Source organism: Rhinolophus sinicus, chromosome X (assembly GCF_036562045.2).
Source record: "Rhinolophus sinicus isolate RSC01 chromosome X, ASM3656204v1, whole genome shotgun sequence".
Taxonomy (NCBI): domain Eukaryota; kingdom Metazoa; phylum Chordata; class Mammalia; order Chiroptera; family Rhinolophidae; genus Rhinolophus; species Rhinolophus sinicus.
Genome location: NC_133768.1, coordinates 85,936,458 through 85,950,838, shown reverse-complemented (window position 1 = coordinate 85,950,838; position 14,381 = coordinate 85,936,458). Strand labels below are relative to the sequence as shown.

General features: G+C 32.3%; 1 protein-coding gene across 8 annotated transcripts in view; it reads right to left on the bottom strand.

Moving 5' to 3' along the window:
• STAG2 (STAG2 cohesin complex component) overlaps positions 1-14,381 on the bottom strand; it is a 124,661-nt gene that overhangs the window by 18,048 nt on the left and 92,232 nt on the right. For all 8 annotated transcript variants that reach the window (XM_019718171.2, XM_074324155.1, XM_019718173.2 and 5 more), the window contains 5 exons: positions 11,280-11,454; positions 7,074-7,213; positions 5,301-5,402; positions 2,996-3,144; positions 1,218-1,346 (listed from right to left, as the gene is read on the bottom strand). In XM_019718171.2, coding sequence (XP_019573730.1) covers positions 1,218-1,346; positions 2,996-3,144; positions 5,301-5,402; positions 7,074-7,213; positions 11,280-11,454 — 695 coding nt within the window. The remainder of the gene's footprint in view (positions 1-1,217; positions 1,347-2,995; positions 3,145-5,300; positions 5,403-7,073; positions 7,214-11,279; positions 11,455-14,381) is intronic.

Here is a 14,381-nt window from a genome sequence, read left to right as displayed (position 1 = left end):
ATCACCAGAAATGTATAAAAGTCTCTATTGCTCTACATCCTTGGCAATACTTGGGACTATCAGGCTTCTTAATTTTTTCTAACCTATTAAGTGAGAAATGTTTTTTCATTGTTTTACTTTGTATTTCACTAATAGTGTCAATGAAATTTTTAATTAGGAGAAATCTATATATAATAAAATACACAGAAATTAAGAGTACAATTGTTATCAGTTTTGCAAATGATTGCAGCCATGTAACACATTTTAAGATACAGGACATTCCCATAACCCTAGAAAGTACCCTGTGTTCTTTTTCCCATCCAGTTTCTCACCCTAGAAGTAACCACTACTATGATTTCTCTCACCATAGATTAGTTTTGTGTACATTAGAATTTCATATAAAATCTATACAATCTTTAAGTGCAAAATACTGGTGGACTTTCAGAAGGGAATATATATGTAATATAAAATAAGTTATTCACATTCTTCTGCCCTTTTAGTCAAGAGGGAGAGGGTAGAAGATTTTGCAATTTAATTCCATTTGTTGGGCTCTCTTAGAATATCAACTCACCATTTTAGGAGACTAAACCAGAAAAGTATCCTGCTTAAATGATCTGTTGAGGAGAGGACCAGTAGTCAAAGTAAAAAGTTAAAAAGGGGAATTCTACTTTCCACAGGCTAAGATGTTCCTGATGGATCACCGATATAATTGTCTATTACCGTGTTTCCCCGAAAATAAGACCTAGTTGGACAATCAGCTCTAACGCGTCTTTTGGAGCAAAAGTTAATATAAGACTTGGTCTTACATTATATCATATTATATAAGACCCGGTCTTATATTATAGTAAAATAAGACCGCGTCTTATATTAATTTTTGCTCCAAAAGACACATTAGAGCTGATTGTTCGGCTAGGTCATATTTTCGGGGAAACATGGTAAATGCTCCCTCCTTAGTTAGGCTAAGCCAAAAATGCAAATAAGGATACATAAAGAATTCAAATTACACCTCTAAAGCCACAACTACACTGTGAGGAGAACTCACAGAATTCGAGTATTATACACAAAATACAGTTACAACCCTTAAATTATAAAAGTTCTGAAGTATAAAGATTTTTGTGCATTAATGCAATCCTACAGTTCTACTCTCTATATGTAGGAGGGAGAGAAATCAAGCATAACAATTTATCTTTAAGAATTCTAAAACAAAATTAAATGGAATATTTTTAACAAATACATACACTGTTCTTTTGTCTTGTCGGAGTAGTTTAGAAGAAAATTCACTCAGGATATCAAGAAATGCCAAATTTAAAGGTGGATGGCTCTCTCCTTGTGGATTAGGTTCTTTAAAAGCAAATTCTATGCCATCTCTGCAAATAAAAAAAGACAAACAAATATTTAAGGGACTACAATACAAAACTCAGTAACTTAGAAAGAAAATTTTTATACTTTCATTAACTTAGAAAGAAAATTTTTATACTTTCATTCCACTACTAAAATGTTTTTTTTGCCATGCATTTAATCTGAGGAATAGTGAGAATAAAGAGGCTATAGTGTGAGAATGAACAAATATATTTACACTTTATGCCACTGTTCTTTTCTTCAAAACAAAAACACACAGAGGCACAGAAATACACCAGCTCGCCTCTAGACTGAACGTAGTTTGATACGTCTATATTCTTTCCTTGGTTCTCTTTTCCACAGAAAATAACCCAAATGCTCTCAACATAATGATGAATATATTTTCTGTATTTTTTAAGACATAAAGGAGACCTACTAAAGCACACAGGACTACCTTAAAAATAATGACTAAAGACAATTTGTAATGAGCCATTAAAAATTAAACTCCACTCAGGGCCTATTTTAACTATATTTATTTAACAATAAATACCTCTATCAATCAAGACAACAACCCAACATTATAAAAATGTAACTGGTTAAAAAACAATCCAGATGAAAATGGGGAGGAAAGAAGTAAGGCTATTACATGAATATATATATATATATATATATATATATATATACATACACACACACACACACACACACACACACACACACATTATATATATATTACTTCTCAAAATAATTACTACATATGTGGTCCCTAAATATTACCCAAAAGTATCATTCAATTTATTTATATTTTTCATCAAATCTATTTAAAAGGCATAAAAAGGAATTGAGACTTTTAGAGCAAAGTGAAAGGAGAGAATAAATTAAAGTTGGGGGAGGTATGGGATTAACTTATTTAAACAGCAGAAACATTTCTGTAGGGAGACATTTAATACTGTTATAACTAAGTAAGGAAGACGAGTAAAAGAGACAGGGAAAATTATATATATATATGCACATACACACACGGGGGCGGGGAGCAGAGAGCTTTCAATGAAAGACTCTAAGCCTCTTGATTTTCCCAAAGGCAAGGATCTTTATCCACAATCAACACATAAAGATATTAATATCCATGTGGTGGTTATGCAAAAGGTCTAAAATATACTCATACTTAAAAGTATAATGGATCACTAACTTGCATACCACAAATAAAATTAGAAGATTTCCAATTTTTGTAAGGCAAAGAATATATACAGACGGAAAGAAGGTTGTGGCTCAAAATAAGGGAAAAGGTCACTATAAGATAGAGAACAGAACCAGAAAGAGAACGCTCGAAACAAAGGAACCAAATCTTAAAAACTTCTCTAATAGCAGTGAGATTATGACAAAAGTTGTTAAAAAGATACTGCAATACCTGATGAATATATGCTGCTTTTCTTCACATAATTCATAAAGATTTTGTAGTTTTAATTAGGGCAAAGACTTTCTATGAGAGAAGTTTTAGTCCTAACTTATTTGTTAATGGAGATAGCACTATAATTGGGTCTTAACTTAAGAGATATGCCATAGATGTGTAAACAAAAAATAAAGCATCAATTGAATTTGATTATTCTTAACAAAAGAGCTAGATTCAAAAGAATTGCATGATTAAAAAATAGGGGTGAATGAAATATTTGGAGATTACTTGTGCAGCATAGCAATGGCCTCTCTCGTTTTCAATTGATCGAGTCCAAAAGTTAAAGCGAAACGTCTAGCAAGTTCTTTTATGCCACTGAATGTTGAGGATGATCTATCAAAATTATAGCCATTTTCCTGTATCATTTCATTAAAAAGCTGTTTGAAAAGAAAGAAAGCACGTTAAATATTTTTGATAACTATGGATTATTCACATCTTTTAAAATACCATATTTTCTACTTAAAATATACTAGATAATCCGTAAATGAGGCACTGCATTTTATTCTAAAACATGAATTTTTAAAACACATGATACAAACGACCAAAATTGTAGCACTTCATATATTCACTCTAGAATTATTGACATTAGAATCTTATTATTGACATTAGAAACTTTTTAGGTTAGTTATGGCAGAATTCTGCTCTGCTGGAATTAACTGGATATTAAAATACTACATAAAAAAAGGTAAAGAAAAAGGAAACCCACCAAATTATTAGGCAACTATGCTCTGCTATTTACATTTAAATGATGTATCTTACCATCAAGATATTTCATCATAAAGCAAAACAAAATGCAATTTAACTACCAAATTGCCAAGCTTTTAACAGATAATTGCTACTACTATTATAAGAATACAGTAAACGTACCAAAGTAAGTTAACCACCACTGACGTTGTAGTGATTTATCCCCCAAATAGAGATTATGTACAATTTTATAGGGATGCTGTACTGTAATATTTTTTACTTTGTCTGCAATGAGCATTGTGATCTGCTGCGAATATAAATTGAGATAACCTTCCTTTCTATAGAGCAATCTCGCAAAATGTAGTGAAAGGTTTAGAATTTTAATGTCCTTTGACTAAGCAATTCTATCAGACTTTATCCAAAAGGAATAATAATATTTGTGCATAATACATAGGAACAAAAAAGTTTTGGTGCTATTTATAAAGGCAAAGATTGTAAAAGAACTTAACATTTGTAAAAGAACTTTAACATTTTTAACCAAGAAGAGATCTTGGTTAAATTATGGTCCCTCTACGAAATGGAATACAATATAGCCATTTTAAATGCTGAGGAGAGTATGCAATGGCAAGAAGGTGTTCAGGATTTATTAACATGAAAAGTTCAGGCTTACAAAATAAAATGCATGATATAACTTAATTTTTGTAAAAATAAGATTTCATATGGGCCTAATAAAGACTAAAAAGGCTACTAAAAACTAAAAGCATTAAGTGATAAAAATTAAGGGTAAGTTGCATTTTTGTAGTTCCTATGTTTTCTAAACTTTCTACAGCAAGTAGCTATACTTTATAGCAAAAGTTATTGAAAATGCTACCTTTAAAACCTTTTAAATTCTATTAATTTTAGTAAAGAATACCCAAATGAAATTAAGAACTTTCATACCTAGATAACTATAAAGCAATAAGAAAGTTTATCAAATTGAAATAGGTAGTTTTGGGTGCATTTGGTCTAGAGACAAAAATACACTGAGCAAATGATTTTTGCGTAAACTTGCCTTGCCACTGCCAAAATGAAAAAGATTATTGTGTTTTGATTGTTAAGATTAATAAATACTCATTAAATGAAATATGGAAATATATGGGGGGAAAAGCAAAATTTACCTGAAACATACATACCTAAGCAAGTTAACCACCACCAATGTTTTAGTGATTTTTTCCCCCAGACAGATATAGAGATATGAATAATTTTATAGAGATGCTATACTATAGTCACTTCTACTTTATTTTCAAACTATGTCTACAGTAGAAATCTGTACACATTAATGAATACAGATCTACACTAACTTGAAGTGCTCTACAACAGCCATTGCAGAGATATAATACATAATATATTCATCTAATATCCTACTGATGGACATTTGGATTATTTCTAATTTCTTGTTATTATAAACAATGTTGCCATGTACAATCTTGTACACCCATTTTTGCAAACCTGTCCTATTACCACCTTGGATAAATTTTTCAAAGTAGAATTGCTGCCTCAAATGGCATACACACTATAAATTTTGAAACATATAGCCAAACTACCTACCAGGAATGTTGTACCAATATTTACTCATGACAGTATCTATTTCCCCTTATACCTTAGACAGCTATAGGTTTTGTCAATCTTACCAGTCTGAAAGCAAAAAATAATCTCACTTGCACAATGTCTACTAGTGAGATTGAATATCTTGTATTTCTACTTTTATGAATTGTCTATTACATCTTTTGCTCATTTTTCTATTGTTACCTTAAAAACTATTTCTTGTTAATTGTGTTAACCTAAAGGTGGTAGTCTTAAAATGTCTTACCTGTTGCAAACTGAGAATAAGGGTCTTTGCACACTGAATTTTGTCTATCTGCCTTGTTTTACTCATTGTTTCTTTGATGATATCTCCATAGTCATTATAATACTAGAAAAGAAATTTGTATAAATTAGAGCTCTATCTCTTAAAACTATTGGACAATAGGACTAACTTTAGGTTAATCATGTAAGCATGTCACAAAGCATGTATTTGGCTGAAATTATGCCTTTTGAGGAACAAAAGAATGTTACCAAAACTTCAATTTCTAAGCACATAAACCCTAACTTTAGTAAAATCAGCAATATTAGACAGTTAAGATCTAATCATATTAAGCTCTAAACTTGGTTTTAAGGAGGCATGACGTAAAGCTATAATTAGATTATACAGCTTTTCAGAAATAACACGAAGGTGTAAACAAAGTTCTTGTGCTCTTGAGCTATTGAGACAATATAATCAATCACTTTCCTAACTTAGTCATTGCTAACTGGCATGGAGTTCATGTGCAGTTTCCAATTTAATTACTTGGCTTATAGAAACTAAGTCTATTAACAATATTTAAAAGAAAACTTATTGTAACATTTACATCATGTATTGCATAAGAAATATTTTTTCTAATTTAACAGTTTCAAAATGCATACACGACAACTGTTAAGAGGTAACAGGATAACCATATCCCTATGACTAATAAAATTGACTTTAATCTAGACTACCTAGATCTGAAAGTATAAAACTTGCAAAATGACTTCATAAACAACCTTAGTTTAAAAACAAATCATTAATTATCATTCCAAATAACTTAAGTTCCAAAGTAATTTATAATGGTGCTAAAGTTCTATCATGTAGCAAAATATTACAAAGAAAGAATTAACTAGTTTTTGACATTTATCACATACCGTGTTTCCGTGAAAATAAGATCTAGCCGGACAATCAGCTCTAATGCATCTTTTGGAGCAAAAATTAATATAAGACCTGGTATTATATTATATTGTATTATTATTATTATAGATCCAGTCTTATAGTAAAATAAGACCAGGTATTATATTAATTTTTGCTCCAAAAGACGCATTAGAGCTGATTGTCTAGCTGTCTTATTTTCGGGGAAACGTGGTATTTTATTTTGTGAAAGCAAAGGCTTAAAAAAAGTTTGCTTTTATAATTAGATTTTACTTAAGAAAGGATTACAGAAACACTATCTTACCACATTTGGTCATGTTTCATTAGTACAATTAAAAGTATCCTTCCTACTACTACTTGAAAATTAGAGAATCTTACATGTATTTATAAAAATTGTGAATAGCCTACTCTGAATCAAATCAGATTTTCAGACCCTGAAGGAACCTTAGCTATCACAGTGGAACAGATAAAGAAATGCAGGATACAAAAAGTATTGAGTTACCCAAGCTTCACAGTAGTCAAGCTACAACTGTAACATCTAGGTCTCCTGATTTCTAAAACAACACTTTTTAAAGCTGCATCAAGCAGGGGAAGGACACTATCCTGATGTCTTAAACTACATCACAAATACAATTTCTAATAGTGACACTTAACCTAAGACAAGCTGTTTCCAATATTCCAAGTGCAAATGAACTCAATAAATCCAAAATGTCCATTATAATGGAGTAGAAGTAGGAGGAAATGCTACTGAAAATGTTAAGTACTTTAAAAGAGATTTCCTTCACTCTTTAAAAATTCAGTGGCAACTAAGCATAAAAGCCAATGTTACATTTACTATCTTTAAGCATTATAAAAACATCTTGCTATCCATTTTTCAAACTTTACCTTCATATACTGCTTGAAGATATCTGCAGCTGTATTCATCTCCACTACAGTATATACAATTAGCTTACAAAATGCTGCAAGTAAATTTCTTCTCTTGTGCAGAGCTTCAATTTTACTGGCTTCATCCTCCTGCTGACCATCTGGGGGGAAAAGTTCCAAATATCTGCATTTTACCTCTGCCACATATATATTTTTTTAATTCTCACTATAAAATACCTTTAATTTTGGAGAATTTGAAAGATAAGGACAAAAAACATTTAAAGGAAATAAAAATTATAATTACTCTCAATATCTTAGTGAATAACCAACCCATTAATTATAATAGACAAAATTTTTGTGAAGTCAAATAAGCAGTCAGAAGGCTTCTTGGTGAACATGGAACAAGTGGAGTCAGTCAGAGGAACTGATGTTTAGTGATGTCAGACTGCGCTTGCCTAACTCATTCAACTACTTCTCTAATAGGCTAGTCAATGAGACCTGTATATTTAATGTCAGTTGGTTAGTAAGGCCCTTTATTCCTTGGGAGCAGCCAACCTCAGAAATTCTCCAACCTTAGAAATTCTCCAGAAATTTGCCTTCCCTTCCAAGGATGATCCCACCCCAACTCTTACTTACACATACTTCCTTTATCCATACTACATATATTCAGTTAGACTGGGCTAGGAACCATTCTGTCTTTCTAAGAAGACTTCACATATTTCTGATCTGATCCATTATGTGAGATCTTGACTTCAGGTATCAACGGGAAAGACTTATTTTAAAATTCATAATCAGGGAAGCTGGAGTACACCCTCCACGTACTGCCAAAGGATTGTTTCTAATTATTTGATACTGAAAATACAATTGTGATGAAGTCTTTTACATAAAAAGCTATGTAAAGAATTTTCCTCTGGACAAATTTTACAAATGAAATTTAGAACTTAAAAAAATACCATCTTATATTAATTTACAGTTCCTTGGTTATCAGTGAAGTTTTGTGTGTGTATATTAGCCATTTATATGTCCTCTTTTGTGAACAGCAAGTGCATATTCTGTTAGGTCTTCAATGTAAGATTCCTAACACAAAAAAAAATTGTGTATAATAAGAACGCTCTTTTAAACAAGTATTTATTTTACCCTGTCTCTGATAGTCCTTGATAACAGCTAGTAAGTTAAAACCAAATTTTGAGGAATAGGAATTTAAGACCAGACCACCAGAAAAAGTTTTGTTACTACAAGTGCATGTTCCAGAACGCCAAAGCATTTGTCTAGTAATCTAAGACATATTGTTCACTCTGTTAAAAGATTACACTGAACATATAAGCTAACTTTTTAAAAATGACACTGTGATTATAATGGATTTCTATACAACACTCTTAAGTACTGCTCTCTGGAAGTAGAGATATATAGACTTTCCCTCCCTAGAGAATGAATTACCCAGATATTAAGAAATTTTGAACACTGATTTTTAGTTTTCTTCACTTCTTATCAAAAATTAGCCACCTTTGTCTAGTGGGGAATAAAGAATGTTAGAGACATGCCTAACACACTGGGTCATTCACAGATGTCAGCTGCCATTACTATTATGTCTGTCAGTGCCTCTGGAAGCATTCCCTATTACACTGTCCCCTTGTAATCTGATGTGGGCTAACAAATCAAATAACCATGGGTCTACAGGGTTAGACATCAGGGGTTAGATGAGGATGAAAAGCAATGGAAACTATTACATGTTGCTGATGAGAGGATAAAACAACCACTTTGGAGGATAATTTGGCAACATATAGTCAAATTTAAGATGTACATAGAGTAATTCCACCCTTAGATATAAACTAGAAAAGCATTTGCACATGTGCTCAAGGAGATAAGTATATTTGCTGTAACACTATAATAGGGATAAACTGGAAACAACCTTAATTAAATACTCATCAATATGAAAACAGACAGCGTCGTTAATTCATCACATTAATATTCAGCAGTCAAGATAAAAAAGCTATACATGAGCTGCCGTGAGCGGCTGGCTGGTGGCCAGCGATCGACTGGCTCAGTTGGGTAGAGTGCAAGGTTCATAATACCAACATAGGCCAGTAAGCTGCATCCTCCACAACTAGACTGAGAACAACGGCTTAACTGGGGGTTGGGGTGGGGAGTGAGGCGGGGGGAGGAGAAGAGAGAAGGGGGGGGGAGATAAAAAAGCTACAACCACATGTAAACACTGACAAATTTCAAAAATAATGTTAACTCCAAAAAGCAAGATGCAAACTAAAATGTTTGATATGATACCATTTATGTGCAAGCTAGTAACAGAAAATGAACTACATATTGATAACAGATACATAAACTCCTAGTAAAATAAAATTAAAATGCAAAGGACTGGTAAACACCAAATTCAGGACACCATTTATCTCTATGTAAAAAGAGAAAATGGAATTGGGGAGGGATACAAATGTGGGCTTCTTTTGTATACATGCTTTATTCATTTAAAAAAAAAATCTGAAAACAAGTACCGAAAATATGACAAATGTTGCTGGGAGGTATGTACAAATGTGTTATATTTTATACTTTTCCAGAGAACCGAAATAATTTCATTTTAAAAGTGTAAACAGAAGAAAAGAAAGTTTAAGAAGACTCTGAGCTAATTCCATGACGCTCCTAGAAAATTCAGTATTGGCAAGCTTATTTTCATTTAATTTCCCATGATCTAAATAAAGTAGAGTCCATCCCCAACTAACAAAAGGGTTGTGGACCAAAACTGATTTTGTATCAGTTTTTGGAATGCAACTATGCTTTCTCATAAAACTTTTAAAAACTCCTACTCATCTTTTAGGATACATTTCAGATGTTAGATTATTTCAATGTTTTGACTACTACAGACCAGCCAGACATACATCTACATACCCACAACACTTTGCACATGGCCCTATTACTTATAAAATTCCATTATAATTACTGGTTTTTAGATCTGTCCTTTCCATTTGCATTATACCCTTAAAGGAAAAAAACGTTTCATTTTTTGATATCCACAGCATCTAGCATACTACCTGCTGACCAATAAATATCAAATTAGTTAAAAAATAAAAGCATAACTAAAGCAATAGCTGAAAATGAAAGGTGAAAAATTATAAGTACATAAACTTTAGTACAGAAACTTTGAAAACTGTTTGGCTACTCTGGGTTTCTCAATTCTGTTCTGGTTAAGTTTTTAATACTTGAGAACAAAGCTATTTTTTGATAAAAATAAGCTATAAGCCTTGTCTAGAATTATATATGTATTTATTTAGACTGATTTGCAGTGATGTGTCTGTTTATGTATGGATATACACATATTGATGTTATACTGTCCTTTAAGTGTACCTTCAAATTAAAAAAAAAAAAAAGCACAGAGGGGGATGGGGGGTGGGAGATGAGGGTAAGGAGGATCAAATACATGGTGATGGAAGGAGAACTGACTCTGGGTGGTGAACACACAATGGGATTTATAGATGATGTAATACAGAATTGTACACCTGAAATCTATGTAATTTTACTAACAATTGTCACCCCAATAAATTTAAAAAATAAAAAAAAACCCAGAAAGAAGAATAAATACTATTTGTTTTTGCATGACCATTGCTTGCCTTAAGTAAGGTATCTATGTGTACAATTAGGGTTTGAAGAGTAACTTAACCCTAGTATAAGCTGGTTCAGTTATTTTCCTGTGAAGATTCTGTACTGCCCCAGACTTTTATAGAATAGTTTCAAACATTTTCTAACAATGAGAAATTATAGTTTAATACACTCACTAAAATATGAAAACCTATGTTATGAAAGTATACAACAAAAACATCACTTAAACACTTTATTCTGCTCAAATTGCCTGAATACTGGTATTACCAATGACTAAGAGGAAGAGGGAAAAAATTTTATTGAGTACCTACCATATGCTCAGCCACTGTACTAGTTAATTTGCTCAATTTTAGTTAATTCATAGTTCTGTATGGTAACTACGAACTAGAAAGATAGGCTCAGGGCTAGTGAGAAGCAAAGATCTGACTCCAAAGCCTATGCTCTGTGATATCACATTGTCTTTACAGTGTTACAAGAAATGAACACAAATGTGCTGGACTATGTACCTGTTTCATGTTTTAAAACTAAAATACCAAATAGTAGTGCAACACTTCATATCATGGATACTTAAATTTGATTTATGGTGGATACACAGATTTAACAAAAAACTTGCAATAAAATTACCTGCACTGTTATTATCATCATCCTGTTCAATGAAGACATGATCCAGAATAAAGCTGAGCAACTCAGATTGCAATGAAGAATCAGGGGTGTAAACTAATGGCTCTAACATGTCACGACCTCCTGACATAATTTGATGGCTGAAGATCATCAAAATATCACATAGAATAGTGAAGGCCTATAAAAAAAAACGTACAGTATGCTATAAACCAAGGGTTCTCACCAACTGCAACAAGTAACATACATATTTAACACAGAAATAAAATCCAACTTTCTGTAGTTGGAACTCTTAAGAAAAATAAATGCTTACTATTTTCCTACAATTTTAAAGCGGAGGAGTGTAATTTCTGTAACAATGACTACTAATATTAGCATCATGCATTACTAACTGCAAGGTAATTTCACAAGTATTCTTTTTTCATTTTTAGCAACTTTAAGTGACTTGTACAATGTTAACACTACCTAAACATACAGTCAGGACTCAGCCTCAGGTTTTCTAACTCCAAATCCCACACTCTACACTATACCATAAAGCTCTGTAGTATATATTCCCAAATATGAAATAATGTATAAACCTGGTGCCATTTCTTTTCTTCTATGGAAGAAAAAACGTATATCAAGGAGATGAATATCTCCTAAATGATCTCTTAGAGGAGAGATCACAAAGTCTATGGTACTTTTAAAGGAATCTCATTGTCAATATGTGTGTGGTGAATAAGTAAAAAACACATAACCAATATGGGCCTGCTTATCAGGCAAATCTGACAGTATTATAATGAACATAAACCTAAAGTTATATCTCATGGAGCTTAATAAAAACTCTACCAGGAGTTTTAAATGGAATCAAACACTGGTAAAATTAGTCAGTAGGTAACCGGGAAAAGTTATGTTGGGAAGGGGTAATGAAAATATACTTTGGGGGTCACAAAATCAACAGGAAATAACATTTAGAAACAGATTATAACACAGAGCAGGTCTTAATAACAGCTTTGTCTTTTTGGAACTAACCACATTTACTTTTTTCTTTTTACTTTATGCTTTTACCTCTTCTTTCAGTCTCTTCTTATTTTACTACTGTAATAGTAATTTATACCTATCAGGATATTTTGAGATTATACTCAACTTTTGCAAAATATGTGGTAAGGATACAAAGTGCTAAGTGTAGTCATACTTATTAATTAGGTGAACTAGCAGGTCAAGTGAGCTGATCAGAACATATTCCTAGGAACTTGTTAGAAAGACTGACACACAAGTTATTTAATGACCAAATCAACTCCAAGGCCTGAACAACAGATTATACCAGAGGTTATACACAATGATCCATAAGGAATTATGTGTTAATACTGTAAAAAAAAAATAGAGGACTAGTAAGCTGAATATATTAGTGGCATATAAAATAAATCAAGTAATATTTTATGTATTAAGTCTGCATTATCAATGCATACTTATCAAAATCCTATTCTAAGTGTTTAACTCTAAACTCAATTTACTACCTTCAGAAATTTTGTTCCTTTCATCTGAATTGTAGAAATGAAAATTAAAGTTCCAAATCCTTGATTGCTACAGTACAAAACTACATACTCAAAACTGGAGAGAATTCAGCAATGTAATAACCATGGCAATATACTTCACACTTTGGCAAGAAAAAATGCAAAATCCAGTAATTGGATCTTGGCCATTTAATATATTCTAATTTATTTGTGGCCAAGCATATATGTATGAGAGAGACAAAAGAGGTTGAAAATAAGAAAAATGAGACCAAAAGTTAGGTATTAAATACCCAACATAATAGGAACTGCTGAAAATAGTAATTATAATGACCATTGGAGATCAACCCCAAGATACAAAGGTTAAGCAGGTGGGAAAAAAAACACCTTGAAATCACTGTAAGCATTTTTGTTCACGTATTTTTTTTTTTTTATTAAATGTTTCAGGTGTACAAAACAACGTACTAGCTAGACATTTATATCCCTCACAAAGTGATAACCCCTTCCTCCAACCTACTACCCCTCGACATCGTATATAGCTGTTACAGTTCCACTGACTCTACTCCTTATGCTGTACTCCACATCCTGTGACTGTGTGTGTGTATGTATATTATAGTTGACATTCATTACTGTTCAGCTTCAGGTGTACAGCGCAGTGGTCAGGCACCTACACCGTCCATGAAGGGGTCACCATTAAGCACTTTGACTATGATTAGTATTTCTTATAAAATGATCACAAAAACATCTTCCCGACAGAAGCATTTAAAAAGCGTATGCCCAAAAAAGTTTACTCTTATTAGGGAATTAGAACTAAAGAGGCTCTTAGTCCCAGAATCAGAATTCATTTTACAAATGGGAAAACTACCTATGGCACCAGGTAACAATATACAGAGGATGCCAAAAAAATGCATACACATTTTAAGAAAGGAAAAAAAACTATTAAAATTGTAATACTCAATATATACCAATAACAAAAGATGAATACAAGTCACATTTGATTTCTGCAATTACAAGAGGAGCTCAAGGTGGTAACAGTAAGCTTCCAGACACTTCTGATTACAGCGAACTATTGCTTGAGCAACACTGACCAAACCAAAGTGTCCACTTGCATACATTTTTTTTGGCACCCCTGGTATTTCCAAAATGAGAAAGTCGGCAGCAACAGAATCACGAGGGCATACAGAATACAAAGGTAACACTTTGAAGGCAGGGAAGTGGTTCTCTGACGAACTCCACATAAAGAAAAATAACTTACAGTCAGCACAGGAAGGAATGTCAACATCTGATAATATTCTCAGAGATGAGAAAACCTTTCCTCAATGAGGCATATGGACCTATCCTCAATGAGGCATACTGGCTATACACTTGTTGCTTTAAGGAATAATGTTTGTGATTTCATACAATTAACTTGTATATATGGGTCTGTTAATCAAGTGTGTCATAAAGAAACAATAACACAGAATAACTACAGTGTGAAGGTAACCCATAAAATGCATATGAAATTAATATATTAATTTACTTATAAGCATGGTATACATGGACAAATAGAAGATATTTCTACTTTGCTCAATCTCAGTATTAAATTTTCTATATTATTTCAGATATTTATTAAGGTTGC